This window comes from Chelonia mydas, chromosome 2 (genome assembly GCF_015237465.2).
Source record: "Chelonia mydas isolate rCheMyd1 chromosome 2, rCheMyd1.pri.v2, whole genome shotgun sequence".
NCBI classification, from domain to species: domain Eukaryota; kingdom Metazoa; phylum Chordata; order Testudines; family Cheloniidae; genus Chelonia; species Chelonia mydas.
This window is the reverse complement of record NC_057850.1, coordinates 198,929,367-198,951,366: the sequence shown is the minus strand read 5'-3', so window position 1 is coordinate 198,951,366 and position 22,000 is coordinate 198,929,367. Positions and strand designations below refer to the sequence as shown.

Genomic DNA, 22,000 nt, shown 5'->3' with positions numbered 1-22,000 from the left:
AAAGAATAAAAAAGTTTAGCTGCTCTCTCTCTCACACACACACACACACACACACAGTCTTCTTAGCTAATTTTAGAACAAGGGAATTCATGGCCGGCCAGTTTGACCCTTCCTCCCAGTAGGGGTCACTGCAGCAGTTCTCCACACTACAAGTACTAAGTACATACTATACATGTTATTACATAAGCTATTTGTTGTGGCTACTCTTGTATTTTATAGATTAGTCATCAGCTGCATTGCTTGCATTCCAGTACAACTGACGTCCCAGGAGCAGAAGATTTCCTGATTACTGAGCCTATGATCATGGGAATCTGGAGTTTCTAAGGCTATGTCTACACTAGCACTTTTGTCAGTAAAACATATGTCGCTCACGCACCCTGACAGACATAAGTTACACCGAGAGACACGCTGGTGTGGACAGTGCTGTGTCAGCGGGAGATGCTCTCCCACCAACATAGCTACTGCCACTCGTTGGGGGTAGTTTAATTACGCCAAGGGGAGAGCTCTGGAGATACTGGAGACCTTACAGCGGAGCAGTTGCAGCAGTACAACTGTGCTGCTGTAAGGTCTCTAGTGTAGACATGGCCTAAATAAATTGAGGGTTACCAAAAACTGTATTTGTGATTTAAATCCATCAATATTATACAGCAAACAAAAATCCTGTGTAGGCTTAATCTACTCATATGACAGTTTATCAATGAATTATAGTTGGGTAAATAATATATTTTACACAAATACTGGTTGACTTCTAAAATTAATTCATTTCACCCATGATCATACCCACTTTATCATCAAAAATATTTATGAGACAATAGTGCCTAGATGCTCCAATCAAGACTGAGGCCTCATTGTGCTAGGAGCTCTACAAACATAAGATGACGTGGTTCTTGCTTGCAGCCTAAGGTAGTCATTAGGTTGAGAGGGGGATACTTTGAAATATTTATTAAAAATGTGCACACTTTTTTGCATTAATTCCATGAACATTTCAGTGATCCTGCCAACCAGCAGAGTTACCTGTGAAAGTAGATTTCGATGCTAATTTTAGTATTTGCTTGCATGCTCACCCAACACAGAAACTGCAAAACTGTGAAACTGCAGCTAAGAAACAGCTAAAATAGAATATTCAGAATCAGTGAAAACTGAAATGAAAAATTTGGAAAATAAAAGAGTAAAAGACATTGCGACTTGCTTATACAGATTCCACAAATAGAAAGACTAAATTAATTAGTAAAACATGTTCACTGCGAATTATTCATTCAGCACTAATACCGTTGCACTTCATAGGGTGTTAAGAACAATGCACAATGTTGCGACGCTCAATTTTAGGATAGCCCAAGAAGCCTCAACTATTGTCGTCTTTGGTGACAGCACAATACATAACAAAAAGGCAAGTTTCTACCCAGCAACATCTGTGCAATCTCTCAGAAATCAGTGGGCTTGCAGGTGGATAAGCAGAATTTAACCCAACAGAAGTGTACTGGATTTTGATTGGATTTATTTTTATTGATTAGATGTTTTTCTAAAAATATGCTCTAGTTCAAACAGGAATTAATTCAGGGAAGTTCTATGGTAGAAAGCCAAACTAGACGATCACAATACTCCGTTCTAGTCTTAAAAATCTGTGAATCTACAGATAAAGCTAAAAATCATTTGTCACATTTGATTTTTACATTAAGAGGACAAATACTATTTTGTTTTGGTCATATGGGAGTCACTTCTTCTGTGAAATAGATTTCACAGACTGGAACAGGCCACTAGTGATATTTTAAAATTTAGTTAAAAAGGAGGAGGATTAAGCTCACTGGTTTCTTATTTTAGGAAAGATTTTTCTAGAATGGCTGATTCAATGTATATTGTATTACCTGAACAAAGAATTACATTGCTCAATTAGAGCCAGTCTAATTGCACTGTTTAGTACAGATAACAGAGTTTCTTATTAGCGGATTCATAAAATAAATGTATGCTGTACATTCGAGTTGAAAGAAAAAAGTTACCTAAAACTAGAGTCTAATCAGTACCAAACATGTATACATCAATGTACGATGTATGTGCACGGGCACAGATTTAAGAATAATCTATACCAAATATTCAAAGGGAATGCACAACGCAGATATTAAATCCAGTCTGTCTGCAGTTTTTTTGCATGAAGAGTTGTCCCTGTGCCTGACATCAGGAACACATATTATCGTTCACTGACAATTAAAAAAAAAATAAAAATAACCAATACATCAATTTTGAGTTGAACAAAACAATTTGTTTCAATTTCAAGCTTAACATTTTTGAACATTTTAAAAATAAAACTGAAGGAAATTTCTAAATGAAAAGTCATTTGGAACAGTAAATTGAAATATTTCATTTCAAAAAAGTTGAAAGAAAGCATTTTGACTTTTTAGAATTTTGCTTTCTTCCACCGCTCCCAGCATGAACAATTAGGCAAAGCAGACATGAATTTGCAACACATTTCAGTGTTGCTGAACCTCCATTTTCTTCCTCAAAAAGAGTTTTGTCCAAAAAAAATTTCACCTAGCTCTAATCAGGAACCTAGTTCAGTTGCTCTTCATGGCAGGAGCCAAGTGTTGTCTGCAGTTTAACAATTACCATAACAAAGCCAAGTTTTTCTTCCTGAGAACTAGCTGTTCTTAATTATCCCAAATCTACTTAGCAGTTTCTTTCTTCCATCAAAAACAACCTCCCTTTCTTTGCATGTTTACTGATACTGCTTACCGCAAAACAGCTACAGCAATCTATAAAATCCTCACAAGGACCCCCAGATTCAGTAACATGCTTAAGCAAAAGTTGATCGAGTACAATGGGTCATAAGATTTAAGTACTTTGCTGAATTGAGGCCAAATACTTTTAAGTCATATCAAACAGACTGTTCCGTTAGTAGAACTCTTACATTTGTAATTATTCTGATTAAATAATTTTTCCTGCAGGACTTGGATAAAACCGAGGGTACTGGCTCGGATTTTATCCAAGTTCTGACCAACAGACATTTTAATCTCGAAGGGAAAATTACTGGCAAATACACTAAGGACTTGTGAAGTTTTGCCTAGACAATGGAGATACAGGGCAGGAAGTTGGGATGTAAATTGTCCATCTGGATAATGATGTTCCCTCTGAAATGGTTACAAATGTTTACACTAGGACTCAATTTTTTTTTTTTTAAATGATGGGACAGAGCCAACTATACATTTTCCAGGTATAGTTGTACAATTCCCACAGACTGAAAAAGGGCCTTAGCATGGGTGTTGCTTCTGTGGTAAGCTATTAAAATTTAGATTTAGATTAAAAGCATTGTTACCATTTTATTTTTACATTTATCTACATCTAGAAACACATCATCAGGAGATGAAATTGCAACTATTCCCAATCTTCGCTGTGTCCTCGATTGGGATTGCCATGAGATTCCTGTAGTCGGTCTTTAAAATACTATAAAAAAGTAGACACTTAAGAGGTGTGCAGATTCATCAAATGTGATCAGATCCATATTCTTACATACATATCAGTGGGTTCCAGCACCCAATATGAATGCTAAGGGAAGTTATTTGTTCTGCCCCAAACACCACACCACAATGTGCTGATCTCACATCTTCATTGACAAAGCTTTGGTGTTTGGTGAAACCTACATAAGTTTTCTCTGAGATAAGTACAAGAGGGAAGCTAATTTATGAAGTCTCTTGTCCTTAGATCTTCATCCCCTCCTTTTCCTTGTCCAGGACCATACTAAAAAAAAATGCACCAGTTTAACTAGATTTAGTTAATCTATTTTAAAATCTAGTTAAACTGGTGTAAACACCTAGACGTATACACATTTAAAATAAATTGATTAAGCAACTAGTTTAAATTGGTAAGTCTTAAAATTGGTCTCTTTAAATTAAGGGATTCCATTAGTTTAAATCAGATACATTTTAAAAAATATAGTTAGTTAAACTGGTGTGTTTTCCTCCCTTCTAATTAATAGAAAGGATTCACACTGGAGTCTAACATCCTATAGTTTAAGTTAAGAATCAGAGAGCTTGGCAGAAAATAAGGTTTCATTTCTGGCACAGACACATGCTTCTGTTTTATGCGACTAATACCAAAGAGAAAGTCCATCATGATTATAGTCCATTTTTTCCATTACCACACACTTGTTTATATATAGAGTCTACAGATTCAAGTTCCACAGAGAATGCTTTTGTTACTGCAGAACAATTCTATTTTATAGTTCAGCAGTAAGAGTAGAGGATCTCTGCCAAAGTTTTAAAATCACCTAAATAAAATGCAAAGACCTGGATACAGAGTTTAAACACCTCTTACTTATCACAAACACATGTGATTCTCGTTTCTTTCACTGCATATTATGCAATGTTAGAATATCTTTTAATCCTAGATTTATCTGATATTCTTGGGAAGAGCAAATCATGCGCTGAAGTTTGCCAAAGGCCTTTGATTTTGGCAATAAGCTACCTTTAAGTGCCCCTTTCTCCTTTAATTATGGTCTAAATTAGAAGAGACTTTCAGTACATTGGCCTTTCCGAAAAAATACTTTACATCAGGGAGCCTGGCAAAACACACAAGACAGGGTCAGACACATATTAAAAAAAAAAAAAAAAAAAAAAAAGAGTACAGAAAGAAGAACAGAAGGCATTCTAAGGCCTCATCTACAGAAGTGTATTGTGTCAAATACCATTTGTTCCAGCTAAAACACATCCACACACAAAAGCAATTCAGATAGTTTAAAAATGTGTTAGATGCCATTTGGGGTAGACTAAACTTCAGCAGAACTAAATACCATTTCATCCTGAAGTATTTCAGTGCTAGCGTGCAGGCACACTGGCTGAACAGTTCATCTAGTCCTCCTACTGCTGTTCCACATCCGTGGCCTTTCAAAATCTCCCACAATGCCACCAGTGTTACTTGTGGAACAGTGCTAGCATGAACGCAGGGCAAACCTACAAGTCTCCTTAACACAATTCAGCATGCGTAAGAGTGTGCCACTCCGGAGTGCCCCCTGCTGGCTACAGGTAGCTCTGCAGTGTCCTGCCTTAGCTTCCCCTTCTGCTTAGAGTCCATTAAAAAGCCCACACCATCCAGATATTCAAAACAAACCCCATTTCTGGGGATCAATTTATTAAATCCTGCACAAAGTCTTTCAAAAGCTCCAGTCTTCCCACAATTTCAAACTGGGCCCTGTCTTCCTGCTCTCCCAGTGTTTCTTGCCTGGAGTTTGACATTCTCTGCATTCTCCACAGATCTCCTTCCTGCTGGTGTCTTTACCCCTCTGACTCAGGGCCCTGGAGGAGCCTTCTTACTCCCTTCAATGTCTGAGTGCATCTGCCATCCCACCTGCAACACCTTCTCTCTCCAGGAATGTCTACACTTCAATAAAACATCCACGGTTGGCCTATACCTGCAGACTTGGTCTTGCAAGGTCATAAAATTTCAGGATAGACATCCAGGCTCAGGCTGAAGCCCAGGCATTAAGATCCTCACCCCCTAACAGGGTCCCAGAGCCTGAGCCCGGACATCTACCTAGGTGTATATTGTAGTTTTAAGAATGCTTGATAAAAAGATCTTATAGGTGTTTGTCTCTGTCTGAGGGATTGAAGCAAATATGGTTGTATCTTAGGGCTTGGCTGTAGACAATGGATCGTGTGGTGTGTCCTGGATGGAAGTTAGAGGTATGTAGGTAAGGATAGCGGGTCAGTAGGTTTCCAGTGTAGGATAGTGTTTATGTGACCATCACTTATTTCCACTGTAATATCCAAGAAGCGGATCTCTTGTGTGGACTGGTCCAGACTGAGGTTGATGGTGGGGTGGAAATTGTTGAAATCCAGGTGGAATTCTTCAAGGGCCTCCTTCCCGTGGGTCCATATAATGAAGATCTGGATATGAGAGCTGATGGATTCCTTCACCAAGTAGTTGATGAACCGACATGAGGGGATGCCATTTTAGATTTGGTTTTGGTGAGCAGTGAGGACCTCATAGAAGAAATGATTGTAGGGGACAACCTTGGTTCGAGTGATCATGAGCTAATTCAGTTCAAACTAAATGGAAGTATAAACAAAAATAGATCTGTGACTAGGGTTTTTGATTTCAAAAAGGCTAACTTTAAAAAATTAAGGAAATTAGTTAGGGAAGTGGATTGGACCGAAAAACTTGTGGATCTAAAGGCGGAGGAGGCCTGGAATTACTTCAAGTCAAAGTTGCAGAAACTATCAGAAGCTTGAATCCCAAGAAAGGGGAAAAAATTCATAGGCAGGAGTTGTAGAGCAAGTTGGATGAGCAAGCATCTCAGAGAGGTGATTAAGAAAAAGCAGAAAGCCTACAAGGAGTGGAAGATGGGAGGGATTAGCAAGGAAAGCTACCTTACTGAGGTCAGAACATGTAGGGTTAAAGTGAGAAAGGCCAAAAGCCATGTAGAGTTGGACCTTGCAAAGGGAATGAAAAGCAATAGTAAAAGGTTCTATAGCCATATAAATAAGAAGAAAACAAAGAAAGAAGAAGTGGGACCGCTTAACACTGAGGATGGAGTGGAGGTTAAGGATAACCTAGGCATGGCCCAATATCTAAACAAATACTTTGCCTCAGTCTTTAATGAGGAGCTTAGGGATAATGGTAGGATGACAAATGGGAGGTAGATATTACCACATCTGATGTAGAAGCCAAACTCGAACAGCTTAATGGGACTAAATCGGGGGGCCCAGATAATCTTCATCCAAGAATATTAAAGGAACTGGAACATGAAATTGCAAGCCTGTTAGCAAGAATTTTTAACCAATCTGTAAACTCAGGGGTTGTACCATATGACTGGAGAATTGCTAACATAGTTCCAATTTTTAAGAAAGGTAAAAAAAAGCGATTCAGGTAACTACAGGCCTGTTAGTTTGACATCTGTAGTATGCAAGGTCTTGGAAAAATATCTGAAGGAGAAAGTAGTTAAGGACATTGAGATCAATGGTAATTGGGACAAAATACAACATGGCTTTACAAAAGGTAGACCGTGTCAAACCAACCTGATCTCCTTCTTTGAGAAGGTAACAGATTTTTTAGACAAAGGGAATGTGGTAGATCTAATTTACCTCGATTTCAGTAAGGCATTTGATACGGTTCCATGTGCAGAATTATTAGCTAAATTGGAAAAGATGGGGGTCAATATGAAAATTGAAAGGTGGATAAGGAACTGGTTAAAGGGGAGACTACAGCGGGTCACACTGAAAGGTGAACTGTCAGACTGGAAGGAGGTTACCAGTGGAGTTCCTCAAGGATCAGTTTTGGGACCAATCTTATTTAATCTTTTTATTACTGACCTTGGCACAAAAAGCAGGAATGTGCTAATAAAGTTTGCGGATGACACAAAGCTGGGAGGTATTGCCAATACAGAGAAGGACCGGGATATCATACAGGAAGATCTGGATGACCTTGTAAACTGGAGTAATAGTAATAGGATGAAATTTAATAGTGAAAAGTGCAAGGTCATGCATTTAGGGATTAACAACAAGAATTTCTGTTATAAACTGGGGACACATTACTTGGAAGTAACAGAGGAGGAGAAGGAGCTCGGAGTATTGGTTGATCACAGGATGACTGTGAGCTGCCAATGTAATATGGCTGTGAAAAAAGCTAATGCGGTCTTGGGATCAGGCAAGGTAATTCCAGGAGAGATAAGGAGGTGTTAGTACCGTTATACAAGGCACTGTGAGACCTCATCTGGAATAGTGTGTTCAGTTCTGGTCTCCCATGTTTAAGAAGGTCGAATTCAAACTGGAACAGGTACAGAGAAGGGCTACTAGGATGATCTGAAGAATGGAAAACCTGTTTTATGAAAGGAGACTCAATGAGCTTGGCTTGTTTAGCCTAACTAAAAGAAGGCTGAGAGGAGATATGATTGCTATTTATAAATATATGAGAGGGATAAATACCATGGAGGGAGAAGAATTATTTAAGCTCAGTACCAACGTGGACACAAGAACAAATGGATATAAACTGGCCATCAGGAAGTTTAGACTTGAAATTAGATGAAGGTTTCTAACCATCAGAGGAATGAAGTTCTGGAACAGCCTTCCAAGGGAAGCAGTGGGGGCAAAAGACATATCTGGCTTCAAGACAAAGCTTGATAAGTTTATGGAGGTGATGGATGAGATTTTAGCTCTCCATAGTATTACTTACTGTGCTTCTAAAAACCAAACTCCAAAAAATTAATGTAACACCATAAAAATTGCTCTTCGTGCAGAAAGTTACTGAAGCATCAATGATAAAAACTTCAAAAACAAACATCATGCCAGTTTATTTTTTCCTGGCCTTTCCACTTTTCATTTCAGCCATATCGCTGCACGTGTACAGACTTATCTATCAAAAAATTGACCATACAATGCATCCTTCTTTAGGATTAGGAAACTAAATAGGTAAGTAAGTAGAATTAATTTATTCATGCCTGAATACTGGTGATATCATAGCAGAATTTTTGGAAGCTGTCTCAATCTATTGCTAACTTTGCACACTAAACAGCTAAACTCCCACGATCTGTCGCACACCATCTACCCGTCTCCTTGTGGGTCCTCCCCTACTACCATGACCTGCCACCAATCTTTCCATGATAATTTGCTCAAGGTTATTTCCATCTCAATGCATGGATGTGACCAAAGTACATGTGTTTGTGCCTGTTGATTTCTGAAAACAGAGTCCACTTCTCTCCAATAATATTTTTAACATAAGCTTTATCTCCTGGTTGGAAAAGAAGATGCAGAAGATCCTATGCTAGCACCACATCTCAAAGGCTTTGATTTTCTTCTTGTCAGTAGCATTAATTTGCTAGGAGTCACATCCATAAGTCATTATGGAAAAAATTATGCTTTTTAAAATCAGTCAAACCTTTATGCATTTTGAGATGCCACAGTTTTTCCACCCTTTTGTAAGGGAGGCCATGGCTGAGCAAGACATCCCAAGTCTTCTTCCGATTTCTTTCGAGTAGCCTCTTTGGTTGGATGTGTATGATCCCAGATAACTAAGTTCACCTACAGCTTAACTGTTAATCGTGATGTCAGGATACTGTGCATCCTGTTGTTACTAATTGTGTCAATGTAAAATGCATTTCATTTTTGCCACACATTCAGGAATAGTCCACATTCCTCACTAACAGTTTTTAGAGACTCCAGCATTTGTTGAATTGCATTGATGGTTGCAGTAAAGAGTGTCATACCATCAGCACATCTGAGATTGGTTAAGAAGTGTCCACCCATGGAAATCCCAGTTCCTTCTACTTTATCCAAATCTTCCAGGGCTTGTATCTTAATAAATTTTGCATACATGTTGAAAAGACTTGAGGCAGAATGCACACTTGTGTCACACCCAGTGAAAAAATCACTCACCATCACTCAATTCTGTTTGCACTGTGGTCTATTGTTGACAGTAGAGACTAAACTCTGCATGTTTACTAGTATCCTCCACAGATGGTCATGTCAAACATTTGGAAGTAGTCAATGAAACACAAATCAGTAGGTGATTATACTTGGGGTGGTGATAGTTCTGCTTCATTCAATCCCGAATTATGTAGAGCGGCACTTTATTTGCATTCAGTATCAGGAAACTGGTAGAATAATTGCTGCACTCTGTTATATCCCATTTGTTTGGCAACGACAAAAATATTCCTTTTGTCCAGTGGTCCGGCCAATGTCTAGTCATTCATATGTCACTGCAAATTTTCCACAAGATCAATACCATAGTCACCAATCACTTTTAGCAATCCTACGGGTACTTTATGTACCCCTGGTGCTTTCCCAGGCTTCATTTTCATAATAGCATGCCCCATTTCCTCTTACAGGATTGATGGCTCTGGCTCTGTACTCCTGTATCACAAGTGACTCTGATGAGGCATGCAGATTGGCACAATAATCTCTATCTGCATTTAATATCACCTTCAGTAAGAACTCCGCCTTCATGGTCTTTTATTATGCTTGGTTGCAGGGAAAACTTTTTTAGTAAGAAGTCTGACCACTGTGAACGTACCTTCTGTATTATTACTCTCTGTAATTTTCAAGTTCCTTGAATTTTGCCCTGACGCACTCGTCTAGTCTGCTTTTGAGTCTGTCTGCTCAATACCTTGTATTCTCTCCTACATTCTTTAGTCTCCAAGCCACTCTCTTTCACTCTGTATTGTTTGACAGCTCAAAACACCTTCTCTGTTAACCATGGTGCAGTCCAACCCTGACTTTTCAAAATGTGTGCTTTGGTACCTTTAAGCATGATAGCTTTCATTTGATTCCAAAGTTCATTCACATTGTTCTCTTTCACTTATGACAATGACTCAATCTTGATCCGAACAGAAGTCATGTAGTTTTTGGTGGTTGTGGACCTGCTGAACATCTTATCTTTTTAAATTGTAATTTTAGGTTTCTGAGCTTCAGGATAATAGTTGATAACCTAACCTGTAGTCTGTACTTGGACAAGTGTTTATTCATTGCACACACAATCTGCAGCATCCCTGTATCATTACATAGTCCATTTGGTTATTGGTCATGCTGTCAGCCGACCTCCATGTAAATATACATCTAAGATGTTGGGTAAGATTGTGTTTGTAATGACCAGATGATTAGAACAGCAGAATTCAACTAAACACCTTTTTCTCTCATTTTGTAAATCCAGACCATTGTTTCCCATTACTTCTTTATGAGCGCTTGCAGCTCCAACTTTCAAGTTCAGGTCTCCAAACACAAGGATGAGGTCTTTGTTTGGTGTTTTAATGAGTCTCTCTTCAAACTGTTCATAGAACTCAACTGTCGTGGCATGAGCTGCTTTCACAGGGGCATAAACCTGTATGATCTACTTATTAATTACGTTTACCTGAAGGTGAATCGTAATGATTCCATCTCTGATTGGATTATATCCAAGCACACACTTTGATCTCTCCTTGGATAAGATACATGCAACCCTATTTTTTCCTCACGGTCTTGGATCCTGAGTAGTACACCACATACCCACCCGTTTCCATGAAACAAATCCTACCATTCCATCACAGCTTTCAGATTCCACATACATCAATCTTACATATTTCCAATTCACTGGTCACAAGGACAACCTTACCTTCACACAGACTCCTCACATTCCATGTTCTTACTGTGATGATTCACTTATGAAGGTTCAGAACATTCTTTTCCTTGGTGCAATTATCAGGCACTGTACTCCTCAAAGGATTTGGTGCAGCACCATTATAACTGCAACCACCACTCTTACTGGCTGGAACTTCCTCCCCCGTATAATTTGTTACGCCTTCAGGTCAGTGTGGTGGGGTGGTCTCACCGTCCAGCGCCACACGTGGATCGTGTTACCTTTGTTCTTCCATGATAGTTCTCATCGGAAAAAAATAGAGAGGGTGGTTTCTTGTTGCCTTCCCACCAGCTTGTGGTTGCCATTGGTTAAACTGTGGTTTAACTCTTCCACCTTTCAATAACATTTCCTCCATCTGGGGTGCCACTATCCTCCTAAAATGCTCATTCATCCAAAGCCGTTGGCACTTCCCAAGGCTGTCAATCACAGGTGGTATCATCTACTACCATTATAGTAGCAGGCTACTGTACAACCTGACCTGAAGGAACCTAAATATATAAGATAATATCCTCAGCATAAACAACAACTGCTTATATAGAGTCCGCGTCTCAAGAGCTTCCTTTCCTTACCTGATAGAATTCACCAGCTTGGCGCACATAACCAGCTACCTCTTTGTCAAGGGGATGGATCCTCCATATAAGTCTTTCAGCATTTTTGTATTCTTCCACTTTGCTCCATGGCACAGTACGTAGAAAGCGTTCCGTCAGTGGAGCTGCTACTATGATATCAAGCTGCCCATTGTATAACAGAACCTGGAAGACGACAAAGCAGTCAATATTAAATAAACTGTAAAGCTCAGTTAAACAAAGTTTAGCTCCACAGTACTTTAGATTCAGCACAATTAGGCCCTGGGTGGCCACATGAACCTCTGGAGTAGAGTAGTCTGAAATTTCAAAGACACAAACATGACTTAAAGCCATCTTTGCCTCCCACAACTGGCCTCTGTGTGCGTTTTCTGGGCTGCTCAGAATTTCAGCCATGTTCTCTCTCTCTTTCTCCAGGAGGAGATCAACCACCACCACCAACATTGCAGTACCCATATTATGCCCAAACTGGTGTCAAAAAGACCTGAGAAATCCAGATATTGCAAGATTTGTTTTTGCACAACTGTCTCAGTCTTCCAAGAGTCAATCAAAACTGAAGGCTCTCGGCTCCTTAAGAAGGCATATTGATAGCATGTTATTTGACTATGAATAGTTATATCTGCGATATGTGCATTTTTATTACTGAAAGCCAATGCAAAAGCTCAATCTATGATTGAAATTTAGAAAAGTAGATAGTCCAAGGCAGCCAGGGATTTAGCATTCTCAAAACTGTAGTTGAATCAGGACTTTAATAAAAATCCTACCAGCCATTATAACTCACTTCTGTGGAAACAACAGAGTGGTAACAGTGATTAAGAAGTACCACATCAGACATTTCTGTGATGCACTTTAACACCTCTATTCAGGCAAAAAGGTACAATTTTCACAAGAATAGCAAAAGTATGGTATAAATATAGTGGTATATAAATAAAATCAGGATGAGAACTTAGTTAAAATATATGTTTAGTCTAAGATTTAGTGTTTCCTTAAAAATACTGCTTACATAAAAAGTTTGACATATTAATAAATGCCATTAACCCTTTGACATTGGGCCTGAGCATATGCAGAAAGTGGATCATGATGGGAGCACTACTAACCACAAAGCAACAAACTACACATAGATAGGTGTTCAGACCAGTGGATGTCTTCTGACTCTCTCTCTGATGGGGCAAAGTTTTTTTTGTGGGGGAGGGTGACACATGAGACAATATCCCAGGCAAACTTTATGGAATTAAAATTAAACCTTACTTAATTACATTTAATATCTATGTGGTCCATTGTATTGAAATGCAAATGTTTTTGTACCATTGTGGGACTTCTTTAGGAGGAGGAAGGATTAACGCAATCTCCAGGAGACAATGTGAACTTCAAAAGACTGTGCTGCACAATGTTTGATCTTTTGGGAAAATACGTAAAATGGAATTCCTAGGAAGTACGGGGTAGAACTGGATTGCAAACCCCCAAATGCAAACAACTTTTGAAGCTTTGCCCTGAGGTGGGGGACCATTTGTCTGCTGATCACTGGTTACCAGAGGACAGTTCAATGACCAAATCTGGATTCTCCGGGGACCAACAGATTAGAAAGGACTTTTGAATAAATACCCTGAGTTTAAGATGACTCAGGGCCTTCTTCCTGATCCAGCAAGTGGACAGGACCTTTGGTCCATGGAGGGCCCCAATCCTTAAGGAAAGGACTGTGTGCTAGTTCTAAGCTGAGGCTGTTATGAACTTGTGACCATAGAAGAGACCTTCTTTGTGGGGTCTGAAGGACTAACCACCTTTCAGAGCCAATGTCAGAATTGCATTGACCTCTAGTAAGCTTTTGAGCATTTATGTAGGCTTTTTTATTGTTTTTAATATGTTTTCTCTACAACACTTTTACCCTAAGAATAAATAAGCTTGCACAGAAAGAGCTGTGTGGTAACTTATAATTGTTGCAATTATTCTGTTATTACTCTCCGAAGAGAAGGCAAGAGAAGCCTTCTTCGACAGCCTGTCTTTTGTTGGCAATAATATAGTAAAGGCAGGGAACTGTTCAGCCTGGAGATACCCGGGTCAGAAGAGAGAGAGAGATTAGTGTCTCCATCAAACAAAGGTGATGGCCAAGGGAGCTGGAAGCCTGGGAATAGAGGTCCTTGCCCTACCATACAGGGGAATTAAGGTACAGTTGCTCTGAACTGTGACAGAGGGGTTCCAGGCTTTTTACTTTCCCACTTGCAAGAGTAAAGAAAATTGGTTGAATCCTCAAATTAAGTGTGCATATTACTTTAGGAACAAGAGGGGAAAAGTGTATTATCTGCATTAAAAAAAAAAAAGTTTCCTCACTCCAGAATAAGGTTTCTTTATAAATCCTGTATTTAAGTAGTATTTACATTTTGTATCAATCAGGATCTAACAGCAGTCTGGTAGTGTTCAAACTAACAAAGACCTTTGTATGTCGAGAATATGAACACATTTCCTGTGTGCTATTTATTCCTTATTACCAAAAATCCTAGAAAGTAAAAGCTTTTTCTATAAGGCTCATCCAAACTAGTTCAATAAAATAATTGCATTGTTTATATAAAGGAGCTTTGCCTCAAAGACCTTGATTCCTCATGGCCACTGAAAAATCTTCTGCAGCTGTTATATTCAACAGTATGGGAACAATTATATCTGTGTTGTGCTGCCGAGTATAGGCTAGAACGCAGAACAGCATTATCAATCAGGATCTAACAGCAGTCAAGATTATACAGACAAGATTATGCTTTAAACAACTCTGGTAAATCTTCTATAAAATACGCTTTATGGAATTTCTAACACAGAAGTTACATACGGTCTAAACTAGCATTAACTTGTCCCATCACCTGTTACTGACAAATCTACTTCTAGGAGAGAAAGTTTATATAGCTTTATCTACATAAAAAAAACCAGCAAAATGAACTTTTGTAGTACAAATACCAAGTCTTTAGCTGGACTACAGATCATTACTTAAAACGGCATTTCTCAATGATTCTTCTAGTCGAGTTACTCTATATAAAAAAAATAACTTGTGAGAAAGGGAATATTAATTGCTACTTTTATGTGTAGTTCCTAATATAATAAGATTGCTTATGATTTTTTTCCCCAAGAGAAACACAATCTCTTTTTAATGTTATGGTGGAAACCAGAATAAAGAGAAATACAAGGGATGCTGAGGCAAAACCACAGAGGAAAAACACTTTTCTCTATCACAAACGACACTTAATTCATAGGAGGTCAGCTTGCTTTTTAAATGCTTGCTTTTTAACACAATTTCACTCCTCTAAAAAGCTGTTATAATTTCTCCTTTTGCTCTTTCCTTATGTTTCTCGAAATTGGTTACCAGTGATTATTAGTCCCAGTATTTTGGGGCTGATTACACAAACAGGTACTAGGCTAGATAGTTAGGTGTTGAGCTTGAAAATGAACTTTAAAGGCTCAGACACACGAGGCAAGTAAAAAGAACAATGAATTTATTTTGTTTTAGAAAGTCTCATGATTTTTAAACCAATCATGATATTTTGAATGCTTGATGGTGTACACCTTGGGGATCCACAGGAGCATGAGCAGCAGGTATAATAGGAGCCACTGCCACAGGCCAGCCAGGGCTGGGGCGCTCAGGGCCGGGGCGCTCAGGGCCGGCTGGGGCTGTCGGGCCAGGACTGAGGTCGGCCGGCCAGCTGGGGCCGGCCCAGGACTGAGGCCAGCCTCTGGCAGCGCAGGATGGGAGGGGGAGGGAAAAGGTGTCTCAGGGTTCCAGGTGGTCTGGGGCTTCTCCAGCTGCAGTGGCCTCAGGGCTCCTGCTGCAGGGACGGGGCTGTAGGGCTAGCCTTCCCGAAGAGGGGGTCCACCCGCCACCCATGCACAGGTGGCTAGGATGATCAATTAAGGCTATATTAACTTTGTACAGGGCTCTCCATAAAGTGTAGGACAGATTAGAGGAGGGGAGAGGGCCCTTGCCAGTATACATTTGTCACTTACTTTAAAAATGAGGGTGATAGAAAAACTTCACTGAGTGATTTTACCTTGAATAAAATGACAGACTAAATTTTAGACTGTAAAATTGCAGAAAATGTAATCTGTACCTTCCAACAATATACAGCCTTATCTTCTTTAAACATATGTAATGAAGTTTTAAAACTTCTTAACCACTGGAATAAATAGCAGTTTAGTCATCAAAACTGAAAGGCATGATTCTCATCTCAATTCTAAACATGGTTGGCAACAGAAAAACATTAGATTCCCTTCTAATTTTTAGCCTTGGAGATAGGGTTGCCAAACCTCCAGGATTGTCCTGGTGTCTCCAGGAATTAAAGATTATGTCACGTGATGAAATCTCCAGGAATTTGTCCAACCAAAGTTGGCAACCCTACTTGAGGAGGAGGCAGGTAACTGGCCAAACCATGAATACAAGTCACATCTTCCTGAATACTCCTAATTACAAAGTTATCAAAACAACTGGAAGTTGTTTCAGGTTTACTGTTGAATGCAGAGAAAGTTGTGCTTTGCAAATCAGTCTTATTTTCTTAGTTTGGTTTTTTTTTTAATACTAGTTCCATTGCCATAGCTTGTCCTACTTACAGGACATCATAACACTTTGCAGACAAACTTGTGCTCCTTTCCCAATGACCTAGTGACCTTACTCTCTAATATTTTGTAGTTTCCTGTTTGGGGAAATGATTCAACAGCAGCCTAAGCTGTTTCAGGCTGTGGAATGATCTCAGTTGGCTGCTATCTATCTCCATTTTGAACACGTTCATATTCACCAACCAAAATGGTGAATAGATGTCAAGGTAGTGAAACATCTGCTGGGAAGTGCTGCATACTTATTCATTCGACTACTGGAGAGTCCTAACTCACAGCTATCGTAACATGTAGTAGTTTCTGCTTTGTGCAATTTGGTGCATTATGGTTGTTTGCCTTCATACAATGTTGAATTTTGTTGAATTGTATAAGAAAATGTTCCAAAAATCCTTCCTTACAGAATTAAGTTAAAGCCAAACAAGACACCAAGGACACAAGTTACTCTAAATTAGCTTTCAAGAAGTAACAGCAAACTGCATTTAGATAGCTCAGATTTTGACTGATCATGAACAAAACAAATGCTAAGACAAAGCCAGTCCCATTGATTGTACTTTTCATTGATTGTACTTTTCATTCACCTCATACTTTCTGTTGTGGCGCTGCAGAAGAAGCAGATTCTCAACACACTGGGTTGCAAAATCCAGGAACCTGAGTCATCATAGCCGACTTTTAACAAGTTGCGATAGAAAACTACTACACATAGTGAATACACTAAGTGACTTGCAATACTTTTTGGTTACTTTTAGACTACTGCTTCCTTCTGTAGTAGAAGTAGTTGGTAGGAGTTTTTTTGACACTTTTTTGTAGAAACTGAAACTTTTCATGGGAAAGGGTTGGTTTTGATGAATTTCTCAACTCGAAAATGTTGACAACATTTAGAAGTTTTTGAAACATCTAATTTTCACATTTTTTTTAAATAAAATTTTTTTTCTAGTTCAAAACTTCATTTCAAAATTTTAGCTAATACTATTACAATTAAAAAAATTTAAATGGTCAAAATCTAAATAAAACATTTTGTAGTTATTGAAATGAAATCTTTTGATTGACGCAAACCAAAATTGTTGTTTTAGATTTTCATGAACTGAAAATCTGAGATTTCAACTTTTCATCCCAATTCAGGATGGGAAAATTTTTCCAAGGTCTAAAATTTTTGTGGGATGGGAAAACGATTTTGCACTTTCTTCTAGTGAGATGAACATGATGGATAAAAATTAGCTCTGAATAAGGCTTCCCCCTTCCATCAAGCCTCCAGGTGGTTTGCTTTTTTTGCAACAGCATTATACTGTTGACTCATATTTAGCTTGTGATCCACTGTGACCCCCAGATCCCTTTCCGCAGTACTCCTTCCTAGGCAGTCATTAACCATTTTGTATGTGGGCAACTGATTCTTCCTTCTTAAGTGGAGTACTTTGCATTTGTCCTTATTGAATTTCATCCTATTTACTTCAGATCATTTCTCCAGTTTGTCCAGATCAATTTGAATTTTAATCCTATCCTCCAAAGCACTTGCAACCCCTCCCAGCTTGGTATCCTCCGCAAACAATATAAGTGTACTCTCTCTGCCATTATCTAAATCACTGAGGAAGATATTGAACAGAACCGGACCCAAAACAGATCCCTGCGGGACCCCACTCGTTATGCCCTTCCAGCATGACTGTGAATCGCTGGTTACTACTCTCCGGGAACAGTTTTCCAACCAATTATGCACCCACCTTATAGTAGCTCCATCTAGGGAATACTGGATACAGTGTCACCTGAGAGAAGCCATGGGCTACAAGCTCTGCTTATGCTTCCTCTAGAATAGGGGTGGGAAAACTTTTTGGCCCAAGGACCACATCTGGGTATGGAAATTGTATGGCTGGCTATGAATGCTCACGAAATTGGGGGTTGGGGTGCGGGCTCTGGGGTGGGGCCAGAAATGAGGAGTTCAGGGTGTGGAAGGGGGCTCCAGGCTGGGGAAGGAGGTTGGGGTGGGGGATGAGGGCTCCAGCTGGGGTTGCGGGTTCAGGAGGGTGCGAGGGGGATCAGGGCTGGGGCAGGGAGGTGGAGCGTGGGATGGGGGTGGAGTGCAGGCTCTGGGTGGTGCTTACCTCAAGCAGCTCCCAGAAGCAGCAGCAGCAGCATGTCCCTCCTCCGGCTCCTACATGGAGGTGCAGCCAGGCGGCTCTGCAAGCTGCCCTGTCCACAGGTGCTTGGGACAGGGGCAGCATGCGAAGCCCCCTGGCTGCCCCTACACTTAGGAGCCAGAGGACTGACATGCTGCTGCTTCTGGGAGCCACGCGGAGTGGGGCAAGCCCCTGATCCTGCTCCCTGGCTATGAAGAGAGTGAAAGTCCTCTATTGTCTGAATGAACAGGCTGAAGAATCACAGAAACAGAGGGATATTTGTTATTTGTATTATGGTAGTGCCAGTAAAAGTCAACCCCTGCCGCAAAGAACTTACAATCTGAATAGACGAGACAGCCAAAGGCTGGGAGGGAAAACAGAGGGATAGGGAAGGGTAGGAAGGAAAACCAACACAGACCTGCTGAGTGATCTTGGGCAAGAGAGAGGAACAGAATGCAAGTGTCTTGGCACCCAGTCCAGGGCTCTATACAGCAAACCACAGGGCATCTCATGCTCCTTATGTTAACAAATAAGCTAGTTCTAGAAAAATAGAAAGAGGCAAAACAAACAATTCCCCCAATCCTTTTTCTCCGTTGAGGAAAAGGAATATTTCTACAGTTTTGACTGTACTTTCTCTGCCCTGCTGGTTGGCTTTTTGCACCGATCCTCTCAACTCCCTCTCTCTTCATAGTCCCTCAATCGCAGCTTCATTCCATATCTACTCCTTACCCTCTTCTCCCCTGCTCTGTCTCCCAACCCCCCACCCCACCCTTCGCTGTCCCCTCTCCCTTCCCTTTTCTTTTCATTTAGCTTAGCCCCTTCTAAGTAAATCCATCAATAAAAATAAAATCATGGCACTAACATGCCATTTACCACCATCACACAGTTCATTCTGCTGGTGTGTTATACCCCTCTCCCCACCCTGTGTCTGTCTTGTCCATTTAGATTATCAGTTGTTTGGGGCAAGGACTACTCTGTGTTTGTGCAGTGCCTAGAACAATGGGCCCTGTTCTTGGTTGGCCATTAGGCACTACCGTAATAAACACGATCAATCAGCTTCAAAAATAGTACAATCAAAGCTCATTTTCTGCTTATATTTGGATGCACAAACTGATACAGAGGCAGCGTCCTAACTATGAAAAGTAATATTGAGTAATACCAGTCTCATGAAAGTTATGCAAGAGTGCTTCAGTGTGATTGCTCTCTCTAATGTACATTTTAAAAAAACCCCATCTTTTATTTTAAACACAAGTTGATTTACTGCTCCATTCACAATGTTATCTATTGACCTGGAACAATATTTTCAAAGAGAAAGAAAGAGGTTTTCATACAAGACTCTCTTAAATGGAGGGAACTCCCACACAATAAAACAGAACTTCACAGTTAAGATTTTTTAATCAAATAAATAGTCTGTGTTCTCACAGATTTTCCAAAAAAACACCCCACAATATTTGTATATACTTTGGAGCAGTAAAATTTGTGCCTATCCTTTTCTAAGTAAGGTTTTAGCTAATTTATTGATAGTTAAAATAAGATACACAAGTGCACCAAATGTGTGGAATGGGACATCATAGCGGCTTAACTGGAAGAACGAACCTGTCTCTTAAGTGTTGCCCAATGACAGGACAACAAAACAGAATTCCAGAACAGAGTGAAAGTTTAAAGGGAACTGTACAGTCCCAGGAAATGTACAGTCACAGTCTGTTGCACATCAGGGGGTTATTTTCTCTCTAAAAGTAATGAGCAAGGTTGCTGTGAAACACCTTTAACATTTTAAAGTTTATACATAAAGAACGGCAACAAAAGAAGGAAAAAGCTTTAAGTAGTGGCTGTAAAAGTGGTTTAACTGATCTGGCATCGGGCACATCAGCTGAATTTTCCCCTCAGGCTTATAAGCTGCTGTGGGACTGACTCTGCAGTCTAACACAAAAGTCCACCTCTTCTAGGTTGGAACAAAATCCAAACAAAACACACACTCCTTCTCTTACCTGGGGTTTTCGGAACCCACAGAAGAGGTAACTTAACTATTTCACTCCAGGCGGTGTCAGGAATAAATCAATAGGAACACAGCAATTCCGTCTGATAAGATTAATGCAAATAAGCGTGCTCTTATCTACCACTGCAGTTTATTAGACTTTTTAAGCACACACACAGAAATAAGCAACAGGTTTTGAACATCCCAGATATTTACCCAATATCTGGAATGGTACTGAGTAATTAACAGTGGTCAGTTGCTCACCCACCAGGGAGAAAAGAAAAAACCTCTCTCAAGGTGGCTTCGGAGGACTGCTCCAAAATACACCTTATTAACTAATCTTTTATCATTAACTTCTACAAAACACACAGGTCATAATGACCCCCTACTGGATCATCACTTTTCTAACTTTCAATAAAGGTTTAATATCAGAGACGTCTAGATTCAAGCTTTTCCAACCAACAAGGTTTTTAGTCTCAGTTAAGAACATAAGTTGTTTACTTGTCTGTCCCCTCCTCCCACTCTGATAGCTGAAACTGCCAGCTAGATATGACCTTGCTTCAAATTAACCCTTAACTATGTGGTGTTCTAGTTCATTAATTCCTGGTAGCTAAATGCACATAATATGGTTGGAATTGGCTTCATCACATTCTGGGGTACACACACCCCTCAAATCCAGGGTAACACTTCCACCCAGCTTCTTTTGCTGGGTCTCAGACCACTCCTGGAGGTCTGTCTTCCCCATTCTCCAGGAAGAAATTACCTTCCCCGTCCCATGAGGCTCAGTATAGTTCGTTAGTTACCGCACTGATGCAGGGTGCCTGTAGTACCTTTCTCTCAATGACTATCATTAGCCGTGCCTGGGTTCAGTTGTTCCTTGGCCATGCACAATCTCCCATCGGTTCCTTTGTCTTGATGACGCAGGCCACAAAGCTCGCTCTGTCCCTCCTGGCTGTTTCTCCAGCTCCCTTAATGGAGTTCCAACCCAGGCCTCCTGCTAGGCCTCTTCGCAGTGTTGCCAACTCTCATGATTTCTTCAGGACTCATGGGATTTCCGCCAGCAATGGGGCCAGATGCAAGCAGATTCTGCCTGCTGGGGAAGAGTGGCTAATCAAGGCTGCTGAAAGAAGCAGGCAAAGCTTGCTCCCTTCTCCTCAGGAGCAGACATCATTGTCATATGAGGGGAGGGAAAACAGGGAGCAGAAACTTTAAACCAGCCCCAGGCAGCTCTACTCCCTTCACTTCTCTCCCCCCAATCTCTGCAACACCTGGCCAGGGAAGGAACAAGGGGGAGGATGAAGATGGCCTGCAGCTGGAGGAGGAATAGAGGTGAGGCTGGGAGGTCAAACCGGATGAGGGACTGGGCAGAATTAACTGCATTGATAAATGTGTGAGTGTTGACAACACTAACTGGGAGTTCAAAAATCAAAAAAGACAGACCAAAACCACAATAAAATCTTTTTTTTTAAAATAGTCATGATTTTTCGGCGTCTGACTCATCATTTTTGAGCCTTTGGGATTGGCAATAGTGCCTGCAGCTCCTCTCAGCTAAATGCTTCCCAGCTCTCCTAGACCATTACTCTAGCCTACCACAGAGATATGCCCAGCACCTCCTGCTCCACACTGGCTATACTACTAACTACATACTGCCACAGGCTTGCCTTCTA

The 22,000-nt window shown here is 40.2% G+C and overlaps 1 protein-coding gene and 1 long non-coding RNA gene across 6 annotated transcripts in view; both read right to left on the bottom strand.

The window, feature by feature from the left end:
* On the bottom strand, nt 1-10,706 carry LOC122464702. Its single transcript, XR_006288980.1, has 3 exons — nt 10,696-10,706; nt 8,750-8,754; nt 1-5,774 (listed from the first exon to the last, which is right to left on the bottom strand). It is a non-coding gene; the product is annotated as an uncharacterized LOC122464702 (long non-coding RNA).
* Nucleotides 1-22,000, bottom strand: part of CPVL (carboxypeptidase vitellogenic like) — a 94,263-nt gene that overhangs the window by 9,471 nt on the left and 62,792 nt on the right. For all 5 annotated transcript variants that reach the window (XR_005224016.2, XR_006288979.1, XM_007053664.4 and 2 more), the window contains one exon: nt 11,658-11,840. Coding sequence is in view for 3 of the 5 variants with exons in the window: in XM_007053664.4 (XP_007053726.2) it covers nt 11,658-11,840 (183 nt within the window). In the remaining 2 variants the exon portion in view is untranslated. The remainder of the gene's footprint in view (nt 1-11,657; nt 11,841-22,000) is intronic.